Source organism: Neltuma alba, unplaced genomic scaffold, assembly GCF_004799145.2.
Source record: "Neltuma alba isolate B1F8T4 unplaced genomic scaffold, ASM479914v2 tig00011184_pilon, whole genome shotgun sequence".
In the NCBI taxonomy this organism is placed as follows: Eukaryota; Viridiplantae; Streptophyta; class Magnoliopsida; order Fabales; family Fabaceae; genus Neltuma; species Neltuma alba.
This window is the reverse complement of record NW_021635910.1, coordinates 323,867-347,075: the sequence shown is the minus strand read 5'-3', so window position 1 is coordinate 347,075 and position 23,209 is coordinate 323,867. Positions and strand designations below refer to the sequence as shown.

The 23,209-nt window shown below is 34.7% G+C and overlaps 2 protein-coding genes across 2 annotated transcripts in view; one reads left to right on the top strand and one right to left on the bottom strand.

Annotated features, from left to right (window-relative positions):
* The window catches only part of LOC114762070 (uncharacterized), a 38,035-nt gene extending 22,395 nt beyond the window's left edge, over window positions 1-15,640 (top strand). Inside the window, exon 5 of the mRNA XM_028951520.1 lies at window positions 15,558-15,640. Coding sequence (XP_028807353.1) covers window positions 15,558-15,640 — 83 coding nt within the window. The remainder of the gene's footprint in view (window positions 1-15,557) is intronic.
* Window positions 15,641-18,449: 2,809 nt separating this feature from the next.
* On the bottom strand, window positions 18,450-20,432 carry LOC114762069 (uncharacterized). Its single transcript, XM_028951519.1, has one exon. It carries the CDS (start codon window positions 20,430-20,432, stop codon window positions 18,450-18,452), a length of 1,983 nt encoding a protein of 660 aa, XP_028807352.1.
* Between the last annotated feature and the right edge of the window lie 2,777 nt (window positions 20,433-23,209).

Below are 23,209 nucleotides of genomic sequence, written 5' to 3'. Positions count from 1 at the left end.
CACGGTATTTACTCGTCTTTTTCACGTCGAAACAAATTTTTGTTACTTTATTTTCCGTGTTTTCAGGGCGGCGTACGTGTGGGGACAGTTTATGAATGAAAGCTTTGGAGCATATAGGAAGGAAGGAGGAATAAAGGTTTCATTGATACCCTGGGCACCTTTTGATAGTGGAAGACCAAGACCCTTGAGGGTAATGACCCATGAATCTAACTATCTGCTTTCCCTTTCCCAATTGGAATTACACTCGAGGACCTTTCCTGGAAACTGCTTGCTTTGACTGATAATTTTTTAACTGAGTGGACACAGTAAGGTAAGGATGATTACAATATATAATCTAATGATCCACACATAAGTATTTTAGAAAGATTATGTACTATATGCTATAATTAAGTAATTTAGCAGCTTTTTTAATCTTTTCAAATTAGTCAACTTGATCTTATATTAAGGACCGAAGGTAATATTATTCCAATACCCTCACTCTCTTATTAACCTCAACCTTTACCTAACAAACTAATAAAACTAAGGTTAAAATACACACACAATTTTTGTAAACTTTGGGTCAGTTGCGTATGACCTTTCCAACCTTCAAAAATCTAAATGAAGGATGCAAATATTTCATGTTTTCACTTTCAACTCCTCCGCCTTTTCAAAATTCTTGTATATTTTTTTGTTATACATGTAATGTCATTTGAAAACTAACACATGGGATTTGACAATTACGTTACATTCCTTAATTTAAAGATTAGGAAAGTAATTAATAAGCTACTGATTCAAACTTTGGAGAACTTTGAGTACGTATTTCAGCTTAACACTAAATATAATAACTATACCTACTAGCTTAACAGGTAGGTATGATATATTTGGTCAATTTGAGACATTAATTCATTCATTTTGTGAAGCAAAATGATATTTTTGGATTCAATCGATAAGTTTGTTTTCGACCGCTTCTTATTTATCTTCTTCCATTCTCTCATCTTTTCTTCACACACGAAAGGCAAACGAGCGAGCTTAATGATGATGATGGCTTGAGCTCATTTCCATTTATAGATGTTGCATTTATGGTTTGAACCTTGCTTTGTTTTTTAAATTAAACACTGAAACTTCCTTAAAAGCCAAAGAAGCACAACAGAAAGCAACAAGCCCTATTCTTTATCAATATTCGTCTCCTGAACAAAATGTGGAGGTCAATCAAGAAGCCAAAAATTCCCGTCAGTGCTATGAGCGAATTTAGCTAGCGTTATTTTGTTTTCAAATATGACATCCTTTGTTGCAATTTATTTTTAGCAAGGGAAAAAAAAATCCAACCGAAAACTAAACTAGTTAAGATAGTAGTTTAATAACTAGTGGGTCAGACTGGGTTCAAATCAGGATCAAATTGGTCATATTAAAATAATATAATTTAATTAAAAATAACAAAATTTAACGACATTAATAATCACTAATAACAAAATATAAGGAAATACAATAATAATTTTATTGTAATAATATAAAGTAAACAACATTAAGAATTTTATTTTTACGATTCCTCAATAACTAAAATTAATAATTAATCATCACTAAAATTTATGCAAATCTATAGTGATTGGGATACTAAGAACTGGATGAAAAAAATAGGATCAATAGTAACATAATCATTCAAACCGGTTCATTGATCACCAGTTTCAATTTCTAGCTGGTTCAGTAGTCCAACCAAACAAGATCACTGGCTGATTCATTGTTTTCTAGTTGAATTAGCCGGTTTAGTCTTTTTCTTTTTCTAGTTCAATCAGCTGGTTTTATTTTTTTTTTCTTTTCTTCTTTTTCCACACTGCCTTTTAGAAAGTCCTCATCACGTGTCATCTTCCCTGGTTAAATTTCAGGCTCAGGATACTCTACCACTGCTATAAATGGTACGGAAATATAGATTGGCTTTACCCTCCATTATTCAACATAGTCATAGGGTTAAATAATTGTTGCTTTATTTTTCGTCATTTTATTGTCATAGGGTTAGGCAACGTTGTCAGTTGTCACATGCGTGGGGACATATGTTATAAAAGAGAGCCTGGAAGGGGGAGAGTTGTGTGGATGATGGCACTTATTTCTTAAATCTAGCCAGTTACTCCCTTCTCATTTATTAAATCTTTAATTTTGTTTAAAAATAAAAAAATTCAAATATATCTAAATTTAATACAGTAAATTGAGTACATTCAACGACATACAAATTGCAACTAATGAGATAATCTTCGAAAAATGTAATTATATATCATTTTGTTCTTATTTATAAGTCACTTGAACCTCAAGCTCCCAAACCAAAAAATACATTAAATTGATGCTTTTTCATATTTGTCATTATTAAAGAAAGGGCATTAAAAATATGTTTTATATTTTTTCTCAGTTAGTTGCTTTATTTACCTTTACATTTATCAAATTAATAGAGGTAAAATTTAAAAAAACTCATTAATTATTACAAATGACTTATATTTAGAAGCAATCTTTTTCTTTATAAGTGATTTATAAATAAGAACAGAGTAGTATATATGATTTATAATAAAGACAACTTTTTAAAGGTGTCTTGTAATGAGTATAGGAGGGATTTATGAAGTCTTGGACAATCCCGTTGCAGTGTCGGTGACCTTTAATTAACTGAGTGTTCAGAGTGGTGGACTTAAAATGATCTACTTTTCAGCCACGTCTCTCACATATAATTCTAACAATTACTCTCACTCAGCTTTCTAACTATAGGCAGCCATAATAATTTGATCTTTAACTCTCTGCGAGCCCTTCAATCCTTCCTGTCGTGTTGCTAATGCTTCCGTTAAAAAATAATTAAAACGAGGGAAAATATAAAAGGTAATTAAATAGACTAGTAATGATAACTCGTAGTTGGAGATTCGAAAATATCAATAGATATATATAAATATTATTAAACAAACAATGTAATATCGTGTATCTTAATGAGGTAAGTGCACTTAAGAAATTAATATTCAATCAAATTGGCAATTTAAGAACTTAGTTTCACAGTTAACCTTGGACACATTTGACCCTTTAATTAATACTATTTGGCGTAACTTGTGATAAGGGAATAGATTTGGATATAAAAATCCATATAAAAATAGTTATATAACAATAACAACTACAATATCAAAATTATTTCCATTTAAATAAAATCTACTCATCATACTGCAGCCGCATCTGTGTAGCTATATATCTATCCGCATCAGTGTTAACACTTCTTGGCCCCTAACACTTCTAGGACCTAGGGGCCAAGAAGCACAACTCCAAAAGTAAAAAGGTTCACCACAACCACCATAGTTTACACAAACTTAAAGAAAGGCTTGGATTATGAATCTCAACCAAGGCACCACGCCCTTCAACCATATATAGTGCTTTCCCCTAAATGCATTTTAAGAAAAAATATGCAGTAATGAATGAACAAAAAAAAAGAGGTCACAAGGTATTAGGAGAACTCCCTCCCCCTCTCTCTCAATTAAGAGAGTGTTTAGATGGTTCTTATCAGAATTACTTTTTTCATATGCAAATTAATAAAAAATATATATAAATAATATATATACACATATGTAAGACCAATTTATTATTTATATAATTAATTAATAAGTAATATGTATGTATATTGATATAACCATGTTTTCCACTCAAAAAGTATGCTAGGATGTTTAGATTAATTTCTCAAAAACACTTCCACGTAAGTTGGGAAAAAAACCTCATCTTACGTAATTAGCCTATACGCGGTAAAATTAATTCGATAAATCTAACCCAAAGAAAAAGTGGTTTCATGAAAAACCATGGTTTTGACATAGTTAATCAATTGTTGGATTTTATGAGGTGTTTGGATTGTCCATTTACATAACAAGAGGCCAGATGCAGTTGTTTGTAAACAACAGTGAAAGAATTCAAATAAAACTCCAAATCTAACCCATTATGCCTTGCACGACTACAAGAGAAATTTAAAAACTCACTGCCTTATTCTCATTGCATCTCTGTGTAGAATTGATTAGCTTATATGCTATACGAAATATACAGAGAAATTAATGTGAGTGGGATGGAAGATGGCACTCACAAAGTGCAATTTAACTTATTCAGTTAGGTTAAAATATGTCTGATTACTTATATATTTATTGCTTTTTAAAAGAAAAAAAATTAAAAGGGGCTCATCATATAAAGAAGATGACAGAAACCATTGTTTGTGGCCTCCATGTGCCATTTAATTTAATTATTGGAGTTGACTTAATAGTTTAGATTGACTAAGAAGAACAAACCCCGTAGATTTTCCCAAATCGCTGGATGTATATTCTCTTACATCACACTACAAGCAATATCACTCTAAAAGCAAAGAACATATAAGCCATTCCATAAGGTAAAATAGCTGTCTTCTTTCTCTATTCACTTACAGGTACTTCATCTTCTTCATCTTCTTTCTCTTACATGTTTTCATTTCATCTACTTTTCCTTCCTTCTGGGCTAACTCTATGATTTCATGTCGGAATCATGTTCAAATATGACTCATATCTTTCAAATGTCATTTAAGTTTCTGTGCATACCATTCAAGAATTGTAATTTTTTACATTACCATTTCCCAGAAAAACTAATTCGATTCTACAGACTGGTTCTAAGCAAGTACTACGAGCGGAAAATTTCCTGTTGCAATCGAAATTCCAGTTATGGAGGGTTATTATTGAAATCACCGAGGACTTGGTTCTTTTTTGTCAAATTATAGAGATTTTTAAATCTGAAGAAAATAAAAAAAATTTTATTTTATGTAATAAATGTTATTTTTGTAGTTTATTCTTAACGATTAAGTTTCTATAATTTCCTATATTATATTCCTTTGTAAATTTTTGAAAATGAAAACTTTGGAGGTAAGGCCTCTCACTTTTTTAGCGATAAAGATAGAATAAAGATTCAACCACAGAAATTTTTGGTTTGGCGAAGCCATTAATTATAATTAGTGGGGCCAAATGGTTACTTGAACTTGCTTAATTTCACCAAACAAACGCCCAATATTCCTTGCTTTCATTTATTGTTGGTAAAAAATGTAAAACTACTCATATTTCGTCATAATTAACAATTAATTATTAATAATTCATTATCATCATCCATATATATATATATAGTTGCCCGAAATAATCTTCTAACACTTTTACTAAATATAATGTCTCTTCAATTAATTCATAAAGTAAAAAAGGTGGTCATGTTCTTTTTTTTTTTTTGGTAATTGTAAAGCTACCTAGATAGACTGAATAATGCAGTATCTCATTGATATTCAGGGCCGAAGGACCATAAAACTGTACAATCAAGTGTTAAGGTGGATAACCCCTAAAATATACACATTGGGTCAAAGCCCAGTTAACGGAAAACATAAAGATTCCAAGCAACCAACAAGTATATGACGTAATATAACATAATGACTCTCTTAACAGTAATTAATATGTTGAGAATAATTCGTAACACCTTTTTTCAAAAATACCGTTTAATGATTAAAAAGGAGGGATTTTTAAGGAATTTTTTTATTATTTAAGTATATATGCATATGTTATCATCACACTTTTGACGAGAAGTAATAGGTGCTTATTTAAAAAAGAAATTGATGGGTGAAGTTAACTTGCCCTTAATTTGTCGTTTTGGGGTTACTCCAAAAATTAACCGAATTAATGTAATATAGTGCACAATCCGGGTCGTATTCACTTTGAGGAGCCGAAAATGAAATTAAATCCTAGTAAATAAATACAAGTAACCTAAACTATAAAAAAAGATTTTTGATTTGATAATTGCTAAGTAAACACCTTGAATTAAATTAAAATTAAAATACTTTTTTTTGTTTTTATATAAAAATGATTAAAATGAATGAAGATTAAAGATATGAAAATGAGACACACAAATAACACTGATAATAATCAATCCTCCAATTCAACAACGCAAGCAATCATCACTCTAAAAGATGTGGGAGTTAAAACAATGAATTAAGAATTATAATTAAACTTTAATCCAACAACCAACCATCTCGAGTTGCCACAAAATATTTTCCTAAAATCTCAACTTACTAACTGCAACCAGAATAGTAAAATAGGATAAGGATGCTAAAAACCAATGCTTAATTAGAACTCTTAAATCCAAAATAATAGAATTAAAGCTAGTAAAAGACAATATGATTCAAAAATTCAAGCCACCTTAGAAAATCACAATATATTAACTCCAAAATTAATACAAATGTCATAACCACAACATTATAATTGAAATTAAAGCTATAAACAGCCCAATGTCAAATGCTAAACAATAATCCAGTCACAATAATCTCCAAATATAATCAGATTAAACAATAGAAATTTTCTAATAATCAAAATAACTATCCTAAGACCTAGGAATTATTAAACAATTATTAGACAGGAATTAAGATAACTAAACTCCCTTTGATGATCAGAGCTCCTGCCATTGTTGTTGAATTAGAGATTAGAGGATCTTAGCCACGCTTTGCCATGAGGAATGCCATATTCAGAACTCTGCTACAGGTTTCCATCAATGAATGATTTCTTTCTTCTTCGTTGATGGTAGCGGTGAAGAGGAAGAAGATGACGCCGTCGAGCTTTGGACCCCTCTTGCTATCTGCTCGTGTGCGTATCAGTTCACGCCACCGGTCTTGCCCCTCAGCTCTGTCTCTTCCATCTCGTCTGCTCGTGGGTTCTGTGGTTGCGCTGAAAAGAAGAAGAGATAAAGCCAATGGTGATGAAGGGTGCTGTCTCTCTCTTTCACTTCAGGTCCGTGTGCGCCGTCCAGCTCCTGTTTTATTTCTCTATGCCGCCACTCAACTCATGGGTCGCGTCTTCTTTGTGTGTGCTGCCCGCCTCCTCCTCTTTGATGGTAATAATAGGTCAATGTTTTAAAAGCCGGGCCGGAAGTCGAACCGGAAAGATCAACGGGTCATGGTTCAATCGGTCGGATCGGTTGGACCGTTCGGTCAGACCGGTGACGTAATAATTAATTTAAAAAAATATTATATACATATAATTAGTATATATGAAAAATATCAAATTATTAAATAATTTAGAAATGCATTTAAATAATCTAAAATTATAATAAAATCATTGAAAATGGACTAAAACCTTATATATTTAATTTTATGTATGTTTAAAATATTTAATGATATTACAAATTATCAATTCATTCAAATTAAAATATTTTTTAAAAAATAGATCAAATATCGAAACAAAAAGACTAGCGACTCACGATTTTAACACCACAATATATGAAATTTTCAATGAAATAATACTATATGGTTATAACTAGTCTAAAATATATTAGGATGTTTAAGGGGATCAATTTTTTTATTTTTCTTCTATTTTTTAAAATTTTTTTAGTATTTTTCATCAGTCAGGCTAAAAAACCGTCCGTTTTTCTGAAACCGTTCCGGTTCCCGGTCCAACTCCGTTTTCGGCTTAATAACGGCTCAACTCCGGTCCAAATCCGGCTCAACTATGTGAACGGTTTTTTGGTCCAAACCGAGCCGTTAACGAGTCCGGTGACGGTTCAACCGGTCCGACCGTCCGGTCCGGTCCGATTCTTTAATCATTGTAATAGGTTATTAGTGGCGTTGCTCCCCTTTTTTTAAAATATATTTTTAATTTTTTTTCTTTTTTTTATTATTTTCATTTCATTTTTTAAATCTTCCAAAAACCTACAAACAAAATTCAGAATAAGGTAGCATTAATTGTCCAAAAAATCAATTAGTCACAATTAAACCAAAATATGACAATTTTGCCACTAAAAAATAATAATTCAAAATAAAATAAAATAAATCAAAGAACAATCAATTAAGGCAAAAGGGACCAATTAGTTGACAAACCCATATAAAAGATACCAAAATATATAAAAATAATGAGTTTGTCAATGGGAAATTCACACGCGCTATGGAGTATATATAGTGAAGTAGTGTTAATTAATGTTAATGATTTTCCAGATAAATGGATGCATCAGATGGAGATCCAAGAAATCCTCCTAGAGGACTTAGTCGCCCCCAATTACGAAGGGTTAGATCAGCTGAGTTCAGAAGACCTCATAACTTTTTACAGGTATAGAGGATTACTATTGAAATTACAAAAATTATAAAAGACTTAATTCACCTAAATGGCAGAGACTGACTCATTTCTATCAGTTGTCCATGGCCATGGCTAATAATCCATACAAGAAAAAGATTAGATGTTCTCATGTTAACTGCAATATAATAGCACAAATAGACATACAGCAATCAATACACAATAAAATGATAAGAAATAGTTGCTACCTAGTGTACTTTCCTCCAATTCAACCATGACTAATGAAAAATCCTTCTATTAACCCTTAGAGTACACATTTAGAAATCTTACGGCTTAAGTGATTCATGAAACAAGCCCGTAGATTGAAAATTTGCAATTGGTTCTTGGGTTACTGTTCACTAGTTAAATCTTAAATTTTCAATATAACTTTGAAAAATCATAACTAATTATAGAAAAACTATATTGAGGTGGTTTAAAATTCCGTTTAAACCTCTTTCAATTCTCTACAAGGAAAAAAATAAAAATGGACTTAACTATTGCCAATTCATATAGTTTATTCATTGAAGTTTACTGTTCATCGGGTAAAAAATATACTTTTCAATTTCTCTGCCCCAACTTTGGTCAAGCATAACTTTTAGCACACATCCATTTTAAGTGATCTACCACCCTTTTTCAAATCTCAGGATATGTACTTTAACCATGCCAAACTTTATAGGCAGAATCAATCATTTACCTCACTTCCACTCTATCACTATTTCGTGGCTCCTTTAGGGATGCTTTTTCTCCCTAACTTGCATTAACAATTCATGCTTAATTCTTTCCATGCATAATCTCATTCCATTCATGCATTAACCATTCCCATATATTATCATAATCAGCTATATATTCATCATCATTATTTAACATTACACAACATTAATGGCATGTTTATACATCATACATTAACATACAAATTATACAATTTAATACAATGGATTTCTTCAATTCTTTTCCTCTTTCCTTGCTTTCACTTCATGCATCCTTTACTTGATCATTGTCATCTATTATGGTTGGTTAAGGGAGAGTGAGATTCAGGAGAATCTTAGTGGCAAACACTACCATTTATACATGCAAGATGGATGCAAGTATATGACATGCTTACTTAATCTAGCTCATGCTTACTTATAACATTTTCTCATGCTCAATGTTTCACATAAACATGCATGGCCATGGAAACATAAAAGAAACAGAGCATCATACTTCCATTTACATCACATATCATCATCAAATCACATAATACACATCAACACACAAGCATTCACATCAAGCCCACAAGAAGGTAAGTTCACTACCTTTTATCCTTAAGCTTTCTTCTTGCTCTCTTTTGCTTTCAACCATTAAGGTTGCTTGCCCAACCTTTGCCACTCCTTTTGCTTGATATCTCATGGCCCTAAATGCATCAACACATTATTTCTATTCATTCATTAAAGCCATGGTAATCAACAACATCAACACTTTGTTTTCTTTAAACTATATTAAATTCTAACTTTTGAGCTTGATTTCCAACCTTTTTAAAATTAATTCCATATGCTATTCCCACACAATTTTGCATGTTGAATCCATTTTCAAGTTCAAAATAATCAAAATCCAACCCATTTCCTATGAAGCAGCCTTGACTGAATAGTATGCTTTTAGGGTCCAAAATTTCTATTTTCAATTCTAATGCTTCCAAACTTGTTTTCTCACCTTTACCTCACACAATTTTTCATTTTAAACACATTAGAAGTATCAAAATCATCAAAATCCAATCCTAGCCCCAAGAACCAGCTTTGGTTGAAATCTTGCTTAAGTTACATAATCATGAAATTCAACCGATTCCACCATAAAACCACTTGGTTCTTGTTCATTTCAAGTTTTTAAACATTATTCTAACATCAATTTCATCTTCCCCTACACTTAGAAATTTTGTGTAGCTACCCCCCAAGGGTTTCAAGTTTTTCAAAAACCATTAAAATCTATAACAAGCTCAACAATAATAAGGGTAGTGAAACTACATAAAAAACCATGAACATATCTTTTTTAGAGCTTGATCTTGCATTGGATCACTTAATCTTTCTCTTTTGTTCTTCTCTCTCTCTCTAGAATTCATTTTACAAGAGTTTCCTCATGGTTTTTCATAGGCTTAGATGAAATGAGGGGAGGGGTATATATAGAAAACAAGATTGAATCTTGGCCTTTGATCTTGTAAATGGGTGGCTTAATCTTAAACATCCATTTTGCCTTTTTGTCTTGTGGTGACAAGTGTCCTCATGACATCATGCTTACCTCATCTTGCTTACATCATCAAGTCACATGTCTTTAATCCAATCGTACATGTTTTTTTTATCCAACCTTACACATGTCGTTCATCGAACTGTACACATGTCTCTTGCATATCCCTTCATTATTTTGGCATTAAAATAGGGAGGAAATTAATAAGAAATTCATGCAAAATGAAACTTCTAGACATTCCTCCATCTATCTTGTCATTCCGCATTGTATCGGGTATTTTTTCAAGTTTTGACTTCTTCAAAACCACTGGGACATATTTTGGTACCATTTTCTTACCTCAAATGAGTCCACATGGCATTGTATAACATTCCTAAAGAGGAAGTGACACTCTTCCCTTGTTGTTTAAACCTGACCGAATTCTTTCTACTGGTCCACGACTCTGAGAATCAATCTTTAAGTACTAATATTGTTTATTCATCACGGGAAATTTTTCTACTTTTCTTAAGTCAAAAGTCAACCTCTTGATAGTTTATTTTGACTTTCCCTGAATAGTATATAAATAGGCTTTAAATTTTATTAAAGCTAACATCTTCTCTTTCTGAGGCTTTAAATTTCAATAATTGTTTAAAATTCCTTTTTGAGGTAGTTTTCTCATTTATACCTCAATTAAGCCTCAAACATGTTTTGGAGAATTATTCTTTATCTTTTGTGTCTTCAGGGGTTTTTCATGAAATTTCAAAAATAATTTCTAAAATTGCCCTTATGTACCTGTAATTTTTAGACATTATGCTTTTGCCCAAACTCGGGACGATGATATCCAATGCTACCTTAGCATGTCTACCATTTCATTTGGCTTTTGGCTAACCTTTAATTACATATTTAACCTTTGTTCAAAGAGGCCAAATGTTACATAGTCATTAGGAATCAGTCTACCTTTCAGGGCATTTTCGAGGCCTTTCCCAACTGAATTTCGTAGCCTATTTAGATTAGGCTTATACTTGAACTTCTAGGTCTAAAGTCTAGGATATGATAGCTTAGCGGTAGGAAAAATGCTTGGTTTAATTTCAGGAGGAACCATTTCAAATTATCTTTGATTTTACCCCTTAGAGGTTTAAAAGAAGATATAACCAGGTAGCCAAAGCAAATCCACACAATATAGAATGAAGGGGGTTAATAAATCTGACTTGAATAAACATATCAATAAGACCATGTTCCTGATCCTCTGTCTCTAAAAATTGACATCCAAAACTCAGCAAAATTTTTCGCTGCATCACCAAGCTTGTATATCTAGGCCAGAGATCTAATCCCCTCATTCTCTCATCATCTTTCAAGAGCTCTAACCACAGCAATGGCCCAAGGCACCTAGGTTTCAGATCTGACACTAATCCCCCTAATCGTGGAGGTACCCATCAATAATCTTCATCCCCTAAATCACAGATTAAGAACCTTCAAAAACTCATCGAGCAAATTGCAAGTCGGTTCACTGATCCTTCTTGATTTGAATAGCCAGACATTACCTCCGCTTTGTATTCATCCTCCACCCCTCAATATTCTGCTGTGCCACTCTGATTCTTCCTTCCCAATCAACAAAAAAAACCAATACGAGGAGTATAATACTCCAGTCTGCCCTTTGACAGACTACCGACATCAAAGATCGTATCCCTTCAAAGAGAGAACCCTCCATAGACTAGGGTAGGAAACTCTAGAAAGTCCCCAAGCAGAATGTTTCTGACGAATAACTATTCAGCGCTGTTAACGAAAGGAAACCCTAGTGGAGAGTTTCTTTTCAAAAAAGTCAACACTCATAGTTAGTCATAATTAACAATTTAATTATTATCATTGATATATACATATATATAACTGACCAAAAGATCTACTCCCTTTAGCCGTAAATATAAGGCCTTTTTTTTTTTTGGTGTACAAGGCCTTTTAACTAATTCATAAATTTCAAAAAGAAAAGTAGGTAATTTGTTTTTTTGTAATTGGTATGTAGAAAGTTAACTTATAATAATTTTTCAAAAGAAATATCATTTAATTATTAAAATTTAATGCGTAAAGATAAAAAGACCCAAAGGATGTTATGGGAATGAGAATTTCATGTAGAAGATTAGAGGGAATGAGTCCTTATATTTAGAAATGGACTATACATTTGGAACTCGAAGAAGCCTATATGGATGGTACGCGTATTATCAAAGTATATGTATAAATATATATTTATATATATGTATGTGTGTAAATATTATTATTGCTGTTTTTGGGTCCGTTTGGATTAGAAAAGTGAGATTAGATAAAAGTTAGATTGGCTAATGTGATATATGTTTAGATTGATTTTTATATATAAAAGTTAGTTTGTAAAGTAGAAAAGTTGTTTGAATTATGATTGGATAAGCAAGTTTAGTTTGTAGAATAACTAAAATGGGTATAACTTTTAATGAAAAATGATTAAAAATATGAATTTCAAAAATATAATAATTTTAAATTATGATAATAGAAAGAAGTTATATTTAATGAATAAAATATATTTAAATTAGAAATCATAATAATGTGAAAATTTTTGAACTAAATAATTAATTGGATGATATACTTTGCACAATTTATGTAAATATAAATTAAAAAAATAACATTAAAAATTAAAAATATTATAAAAACTATGTTAAAAATTATTTTCACTAAAGAGAGTATTAAAAATAAATAATTAAAAACTAATTAGGAAGCACAATGAATATGTAGAAAGAAGTATGAGAACAACATAAACATAAGGACAAAAATGTCTTTTAATTTCAAAAAACTACTTTTACATAAGTCATAAGTAAGTTTTAAGTATTTTTACAATCGTGTTTAAAAAAGTAGCTTTTAACTCATAAGTCAGATCAGCTAAAAACTCAACCAAACAGCTCTCAAATGTGCAAACTAACTTATCCCACTTATAAGTTACTTTTCCACTGAGGTGCCAAATAGAGCCTTTTGTTAGTAGGAATAAATGCTTGTTTTTCCCGAAAAAAAAAAGTATAGAAAAATCATGTTGATACTGAATATAGTGAAGTGTTAATTAATGTGAATAGTTTTGCAGGCAATGGATGCATTAAATGGTGGTATAGTGGATTCTCCTGAAGTACCTAGGAACCCCTACTACGGAGGGTTGAATCAGCTGAGTTTAGGAGACCTTCCCTTGACCTTTTACAGGGTACATATAATTAATTATTATCTCTCTATTCTTTCCAATGTCAACTAAAACACTAATGCGTTTGGTTATTTGTGGTTCGTCATGATTTTCCTACGACGCTAACAAAACAATCAATTTAATATGTATCATCAAATATCCTTTGATATTAAGATAAATTTTATGTTCCATTTTACATTTATGTATTCGTATACATGACTTGAAAATGATATAAAAACACATATCTCATATTTACAATCATAATTTCTTTTCACTTTTATTTTTAACCTTCTAGTTTGGAAGTATTCTTGTTGTTAATCTGCTTCCCATAAATTAATCAAATCCCAAAAAATTAATATGAGAACTTCACAATGAAATCACACTTTTGTTTCAGCGGAGGCCAGAATGACGTACTTCGACTTATGTGTGCGTCTTCACAAGTATGCATCTGAAGGCAATTGGGAAAAAGCTAAGCCCATGTTAGACCAAGATAGAACGCTTCTGAGTGCTGCCATAGCAGAAGGATGGGCAACAATACTTCACGTAGCAGCAGGAGCAGGCCATTTGCACTTTGTGAAGGAGCTTGTGAACATGATGAATCAGAACAACATATGATTGGATTTCCAAGATGAAATGGGAAACACTGCCTTCACCTTTGCTACTATTGCAGGAAACCTGGAGATTGTTGACTTTATGTTAAAAGAGAATCCACACTTACCAAAAATAAGAAGTCGAAAAGGTTTCACTCCTATTCTTTTTGCTGCATTACAAGGAAGAGCTGATTTGACGGACCATTTATACTCTTACACTGTTGATGAAAGTTTTGAGGAAGGAGAGTGGACGAAGTTATTCCTCACTTGCATCGAATCTGGTATTTATGGTAAGTGTATGTTGCATGTAAATCTCGATCGAACACACTTAATTATTAAAAGTGCAATAAAGGACAGCTCAGTACATATTAAATAAAAAAATTCATATTTTTTGTGAAGCATTTGAGCCTGATAGGCAGGTTTATGTTTCATATTGAACTGTCAGAAAACACCACCTAATTATAGATTTTTATTTGCCTTTCTTGACTACTTCTTGCATATTTTCATATGTAGGTTTAGCATTGGAAATGTTGAGAAAAAAGCCTGCACTAGCATTTGCAACGGATGAAGATGATATGACAGGTTTACATTACATGGCTCAGACAGCAGACTGGGGAAGTTATAGTCCAGAACAACAAATTCAACCCACAAGTTTAGGTAATTAAATTAATTAGCTTTGTAACTACTTGTTTGGAAGAATAAAAAATTGGTCTTAATATGTGACCTATCGGTGCTTCTTTCCCCCAGTGTGCACATAGTATATTGCCTATCTTCTAACTTGGCATATTTAATTCATCAAATTGTGTCCTAGGTACGAAGCATAGTATTGCCCTTGAACTCGTTCGTCTCTTGTGGCAAGAAATTCTCGAGGGTGCATGCTCAAAGGAAAATGTCAAGAAACTCATAAATGAACCTTCAAGACTACTATTTGATGCAGCGAAAGTTGGAAACTTTGACTTTTTAGCTGCGCTTATGAAGTCTTACCCTGATTTAATGTGGCAATTGGACGACAAAAGACAAACCATAATTCATATTGCTGTTTTACATCGTCATCCTAAAATCTTTAATCTCATCCATGATATGAGTAGAAGTAAGGATATCATATTGTCATATAAAGAAAAAAAATAGTGGAAACACTATATTGCATTTGGCTGCAATGTTAGCGCCAGCTAACCGACTTGAATTGGTCTCTGGAGCAGCTTTCCAAATGAAGTTTGAACTATTATGGTTTGAGGTACTTTTTTTTTAGCTAGTAACTATGAAGTGATTTAGATGATCCCATAAACTAGATTATTTACATGAATTAATTTATGAACAACCATTTGACATGGCAGGAGGTGAGGAAGATAGTGTTGCCATCATATATGAAGAGGAAAAACTTCAAGGGTGAAACTCCTCGTGAGTTATTCACTAAGGAGCACACTGCATTACGGAAAGATGCTGAGTCATGGATGAAGGGAACAGCTAAGTCATGCATGCTTGTTTCAACTCTTATCGCTACTGGTGTGTTTACTGCAGCATTTAGCATACCAGGTGGCATTAATGATGATACAGGAGTTCCAAATTATTTGGGGAAACGATCATTCATGATATTTGCTATATCAGATGTGATATAAGCAAAGGAAAAGAAGCAGAATATTCATTCAACAGAAACCAAATCAGGGCAGTACATGGTATATATCCTGACCTCAGACACGTCACCCACTTATTCTCTCTCTTCTAACTAACTATTCAGGAATTTACCTTTCTCTCACGGTTACAATTACTATAAAAACCTGTTACCTGAGTAATGCATATATCAATACTCCCCCCCTTCGAAAGAATCCTTGTCCACAAGGATTGTCCTGGCAGGGGGAGCCGTGGTAGAAAAATCTGGAAACTGCTGCTGAATAAGAGATAAATCCTCCCAAGTGGCATCTTCAGGTTGAGAGAATTTCCAGCGAATCAAGACTTGAGTAACAGGGACATTGTTTCGTTTAACAATCTTTCGGCCCAAAATCTCCAGTGGTTCCAGCATGAAGTGGCCTTGATGATCACTAGGGGGCAGAGAGGGGGCCAAAGGGGCTTCTGGACCTACGTGTTTCTTGAGGAGTGAAACATGAAAAACAGGATGGATACGTGTGTTTGCTGGCAACTCAAGCTGATAAGCGACAACCCCTATTTTCTTCAATATCTTATAGGGGCCAAAATAACGGGCAGCAAGCTTGTGGAGGGAAGCATTGTTCAACAAATTCCTTCGAAAAGGATGCAATTTCAGATAGACCCTATCCCCAATATTGAAATAACGTTCAGATCTGTTTTTGTTAGCTTGCTGGACCATCCTATGCTGTGCTCGTAGTAAATGTTGCTTAAGGAGTTGTAAAACTAACTCCCTAGACAGACAAGTGCGGTCAACTAGATCATTTGGAGAGTCCCCAGCAATATAAGGTAAATGGACCGGTGGTACAACTCCATAAACAGCCTCAAAAGGGGACATGCCGATAGAAGAGTGGTAAGTAGTATTATACCAAAGTTCTGCTAAGGGCAGCCATTTAACCCATTGTTTAGGAAAGTCTCCAGTCATGCAACGAAGATAGCACTCCAAGCAACGATTCAGAACCTCTGTTTGCCCATCCGTTTGAGGATGATAGGCAGAAGAGTATTGGAGTTTAACCCCATATAACCGAAACAGCTCCTTCCAAAATTTGCCACAAAAAATAGGATCTCGATCTGACACTATTGACTTAGGGAACCCATGCAATTTGACCACATTATCTAGAAAAATTTGTGCCACATCAACAGCAGTGAAGGGGTGTTTGAGAGCCATGAAATGGGCTGCCTTTGAGAGTCGATCAACTACTACAAAAATAGTAGATTTAGAATAGGATTTGGGAAGGCCACTAATAAAATCCATGGAGAGGTCTGTCCATACATGATCCGGAATTGGGAGAGGCTGAATTAATCCTGGAGAAGCAATTAATTCTGGTTTAAAGCGCTGGCATGTAGTGCATTCTCGAACAAAGTTTCTAACATCCTTCTCTAACCCCTTCCAATAAAAGAAGGAAGAAATACGCACAAAAGTAGAGTGCTGTCCAGAGTGCCCCCAATGCTGTCTTCATGAAAAAATGTCAACAAGTCACGACGAAGGTTCCTATCAGCACCCACAACCAATCTGCCCTTGCGTTTTAACAATTGATGCTGCCAAGTATAGTTGCTATGGGAGGTTGGATCCTGTTCGAGATCCGAAATTAATCTCTGAAGATGATCATCAGTTAACCAAGAGTCCCGAACCTTCTCATAAAGTGGAGAAACAGGTCTAGTTAAAGCCAAACAGGCTCCATCAACACGCCGAGACAAGGCATCTGTAGCTGCATTCTCACTACCTTTTCTATAAACAATCTCATAGTTCAAGCCCCACAATTTATGGAGCCATTTAAACTGATCTTGATTTAATTCTCGCTGCTCCAACAAGTGTTTAAGTGGAAGATGATCTGTCTTGATAATGAATTTATGGCTGCACAAGTAAGAACGCCATTGCCGAACAGCAAAGATAATAGCCAATAATTCTCTCTCATATGCAGAAAGCGGTCTCTTCTTGGTGGCCAACACCTTGCTAGCAAAGGCCACTGGATGGCCATTTTGGGAAAGAACAGCCCCCAATCCTGTACTAGAAGCATCTGTCTCCACAATGAAGGGTTCATGGAAGTTTGGGAGTGCCAATACCGGGGGAGACATCATGAATTTTTTAAGCAACAGAAAAGCCTCATCGGTGGCAGCAGACCATTGGAAAGGTACATCTTTCTTCAACAAATCAGAAAGAGGCTTGCTAATGGCTCCATAATTGCGAATGAATCTCCTATAATAGCCCGTAAGGCCTAAGAACCCCCGCAGCTCCTTGAGATTAGTAGGGACGGGCCATGATGAGACTGCTGCAAGTTTTTTTGGATCAGCCTGTACTCCTTTTGCAGAAATTATGTGACCCAAATAGTCGATTTGGGTGGCAGCAAAAATACACTTAGAGTGTTTAGCAAATAGCTTATGTCGCCTTAAGGTGGATAAAGCCAACTCCAAGTGTTCCATATGGGAGTTCCAGTTCTTGCTGTAAACGAGTATATCATTAAAGAAAACTAGAACAAATTTCCTTAGAAATGCCTTAAAGATATAGTTCATAAGTCCTTGAAATGTAGCTGGTGCGTTTGTAAGCCCAAAGGGCATAACAAGAAACTCATACAGGCCTTCATGGGTTCTGAAAGCTGTTTTAGGAACATCCTCCCCTTTCATTCTGATTTGATGATAGCCAGACCGCAAATCGAGCTTAGAGAAATAAACAGCACCGGTTAACTCATCTAACAATTCCTCAATGACCGGTATAGGGAATTTGTTTTTCACTGTAGCCTCGTTGAGTCTTCTGTAGTCAACACAGAATCTCCATGTACCTTCCCTCTTCTATACCAAAACTACTGGAGCTGCAAAAGAACTGGAACTCTCTCGAATAATACCATTCTGAAGCATTTCTTGAACTTGCTTCTCAATTTCAGTTTTCTGTGCAGGACCATACCGGTAAGGTCGGCAACTAATAGGCTTATCATTATGAAGTGGAATCGCATGATCATAAGGCCTTGAAGGGGGAAGTTCCTTCGGTTCCTCAAAAATATCAGCATAGGTGTCCAATAATCTGAGTAATTCCTGTTGACACATTTCTGGAAGTGGGGAAGTATTACCCAACCCCACGTGCAAGGAGGATGATGTGTTCAAAAGGAAAATACATGCAGCAGTGAGAATATCATGGTTTGAAGAGAGCTCTTTTATGACAGGAGAGGGTGCATACCCTAAGCCACGCAACTCAATTTTCTTGCCCCCAGAAGTGAATTCAAATAACCGCAAATCAATATCCATCGTAAAACGACCTATAGTTCTTAGCCATTGGGTGCCCAGAATCATGTCATAACCACCAATTTTCATTACTAAAAAATCAGCAACAAAGGTGGAGTTACCCATATCCCAAGACAAATTTGGGCAGCATTTAGACACAGTTACCTGCCGTGAGTCCGCTACAGTGAGTCGAATGGCGTTCCGTTCCACTGGTTTTAATTGGAGCCGCTTAGCAACAGAAGTATGCAGCACATTGTGTGTGCTCCCGGTATCTACTAGAATGATCACTTTCTGGTTTTTAATTTGGCCCATCAGTTTCAGAGTAGGAGCTTTGTCATCCCCTTCAATAGCATTGATCGCCCCCTCTGCATCAATCTGGGCGACCCCTATGGCATCCTCAAAGTGCTCATCATCTTCATCAATCACCAACGTGAACAAGTGCGACTCCTTACAGCGATGGCCTGGAGCAAACTTCTCTGGACACCAATAACATAACCCTTTTCGGCGCCTATCATCCATTTCCCGTTTCGAAAGCTGGCGGGTGGGTTTGGAAGAAATGGCTGATTTAGTGTTCGGAAAAGTTGAAGCCGCTGCAGAGACGCTCGGTTGGATCGAAGACTGGTATATGGGTTTGGGTTTAGAAAACCCTGTAGCATCCACGGATGGGCTTATTTTTGGGCCTAATGCAGAACCCGGTTGAACCCCGAACGCAGAACTTCCTGTTGGAGGGACCGAACGGTGATAAGACACCGGTGCATTCTCGTGTAGAGCATGAATGGTTGATTCCTGCAAACGGGCCGTCGACATTGCACTTGTCAGGGTGGACGGAGCGAAGTTGAGGACGAACTTCTGTATATCAGGCCGAAGACCTCCAATAAAGAGATTGATAGCTACGGGTTCGGGAATGTCAACTTCCGATAGGAGCTCGTCGAACTGCTGTTCATATTCGGAAACTGAAGTAGAAAGTTGTTGAAGCTTCTTTAGTGTAATGAGAGGGTGTTCATCTCGCACATCGGCGAATTTGACCTCCATTTGCCTGAAGTGCTCGGCCCAGGAAATATCAGCAGAGGAGCGGTGACGCATGAAGGTTTGATGCCACTGCAATGCATGACCTTCAAGGTGAATGCTCAAGAGTCGAATGCGCTGGTCAGCTGGTGTGCCATCTACCTCAAAAAATTGGCGAGCTCGATAGGCCCACCCACGGAAGTCAGAGCCGTCGAACTTCGGAAACTCAACGCGACTCTGTTTTGTGGCAATCGAGTAGCTGGAAGAAGACCCAGAGTTGTGCAGCTCATGGAATGAACCGAAGGCAGGAAGACGGGGAGAGACATGGGTTTGGGAAACCGCATCAGCAGACGCCGGACGATTCGCAAACGGAGAATGAAGGTTGGATAGCTTGGTGGATATATCCTGTAATGTTACTTTCAGATCGCCGATATCTGATGATTGCTGTTCCATACGAGTGGTGACCGACTCAAGGATGCTTTGCTGCTGGTCTAACCGACGCTCAATGTCACCCATACGGTCCGTCGAGGATCGAGTCTCCGGCGGTGCCATATGGTCGGAGGGAAAAGGCTCTGATACCTTTTATGATATAAGCAAAGGAAAAGAAGCAGAATATTCATTCAACAGAAACCAAATCAGGGCAGTACATGGTATATATCCTGACCTCAGACACGTCACCCACTTATTCTCTCTCTTCTAACTAACTATTCAGGAATTTACCTTTCTCTCACGGTTACAATTACTATAAAAACCTGTTACCCGAGTAATGCATATATCAAGATGCTATTGCAATGATCTCATCTTCGGCTACCATACTAATCTTCTTATCAATCCTCATATCACGTTATGCAGAGTATGACTTTCATCATTCCCTCCCCTCAAAGCTAATATTTGGATTGATAACACTCTTCATCTCCGTAACGAGCATGATGATAGCATTTAGTAGTGCTTTCTTCATAACATATGACAATGGCTTAAAGTGGGTTCCTATCTTCATCTCAGCTCTTTCATTTTTACCAGTAGCCATATTTTCATTTTCACAATTTGAACTTTTTTTTGACATCATTTACTCAACATTTTATTTAAGACATCTGTTCAAGCCAAGCATGCATATGCTTTACTAGAACATAGAGGCTACTTTGATGTTCTTGAACCTGGGTATATTTTGCTTGCTTCAATTTGTAATCTCTCTCTCTCTCTATATATATATTAGCCTTATTTCAAAATTGTGTAGTAATTTGTAGATTATTTCTTTTTGACATTTCTGGATCAACTTAGAATATCCATATCGTTTATGTTCACATCCACAAATTTTGTTCTATCACCTGTTACAAAACTTGAAAAGTATCCTTTATCGCCATCAAATAATTTCAGGGCCTCATTCGCTAGCCTGCTTCATGTTTCATCAAGTTCGCAGCTCATAAATTCTCATGAGCAATTTATTTTTGAGCTCAAATACATCAAATTCCAACTCTTCTCCCAAGTTCTAGCCTAGGCTGAGAGACACGCATTCATTCACCAACAATGATAGTGCCAATGAATTTTCAGTAATATATTCATTTTCACATAAAATACATCAAGAGTTGGTTTTCAGCTGCTCACCAACAATGATTCCAATATATCATTTACCTTTCATTAACCTACAACATAGTCCTATTTGGTTTTATACGTAATAAATTTGATTCAAAGTTCTGTTGATTTATTAGTAGTTCGATTTGGTTGATACTAATTAAAGATTAATAAAAAGTGAACATACATTGAGAATAAAAGGGTTATAAAGTTTTTTTTTTGGTTTCAACAGTCTGTAAAGTTGTAATTTGGTGTAATTATATAAAGATAGTATCTAGAACAGAATTACTTCCAATAGGAGAACATCTATGTCTGGAAAAACCAAAAAGAAATGGCAAGGTCATTTTGATAACGAGCAAGCATAATGTGATAATTGGGCAAGCTCAATATCAAGTAGGAAGGCTGTGAGTGTGGGCTACCTCCACTGAAGTGGAAATCCAAAGTTGAAAGAGTGAACGTCTCAAGCCCCACCAAGAAAAAAGTATAGCTAATGAAAAAAATATTTCAAAGTGTTGAATGCTACAAAACCCTTTACTTTATATGGTGAAGTATGCTTGTGTTACCTTAATTGTCTTTAATGTTTTGTTTTTCATCCCTTCAATGCATTCTGTTCCAATTTAGTTTGTTGACTTGAATTTATTTCAAATTTTATTTTTGTACTCTTAATTTAAAAAATGATTACATTTTAGCATAACTCCATCCAATTAAGATATTCTAGAAAAAGATTCTATGTGGATCACCACTGGGTGTCAAGGAGGTTATTAGCTAGGATAGAGTAAATAAGATGAGAAAATCAAGGGAGAAAAGTACAATTTTAATCAAATTAGGAAACCAAATCACAGCCAAATTGAATTAAGGGTTGAAAATAAAATCAAACGAAAAAAAAAACATAAGAAGTGAAAAATGAAAACAAATGAATGAAAATTTATATACCTTAGCCAATTTAATTTGTTTTTGCATAGAAACCCACGTAAAATATAAAATCTCTAAGTTAATTCACAAAAAATTTACAACTTATTTTGTTTAAACTTAGTGCAAATATAGAAAAAACATGTCCTCTAGATTTATATCTATTGATTTGATTGCGTTTCACAAGATAAGAAACTAAAAACAGTTAATCACATGACCCAAAATTATAACATCACATATTATTAGTTCATTTTATTCATGGTGCATAAAGGTAACAAGTGCCTAACATTGATTACAAAAACATGGGCCTCTCTGCGGAAGCTGTACTAAGCCCTCTTTTTAGTAGGGCGAAGTAGTCATTTCAACCCAAAAAAAAAAAAGACTCCATTTTGGCACAATTAGCTTCCGTGTCATTCGTATATTTTAGGATACTGGTTTGGGTTATGTATATTTCAGGGATATTTATTTGTTCATTTCCAATGGTTTTAATAGCAACAATTTTTGTCACTTTATTTTTCATCCTTTCATGTCAGAGTGTGAAGCATCATCGTTGTCACAAACGCGAGGACGGTTTATGAATGAAAGCTTGGAGCACATAGGAAGGAATGAAGGTTTCGTTAATACGATTGTGGTTTCATTAATACTCTTGGATAACTTTTATAAGGTGGAACCAACTTACCTCCAAGTAATATTGGACTTGAAACTATTCTTTTTTTTTTTTAAGAATTAAAACAATTCAGAAATAGCCCTCTCAACATGTATCCTTCTAAAAATTTAAATTTGTGTTTTTCTCTTTATATGAGGTGAAGCTGCTATCACCTCAATTAATAGCTTCTTAGTGATCCTCTTGC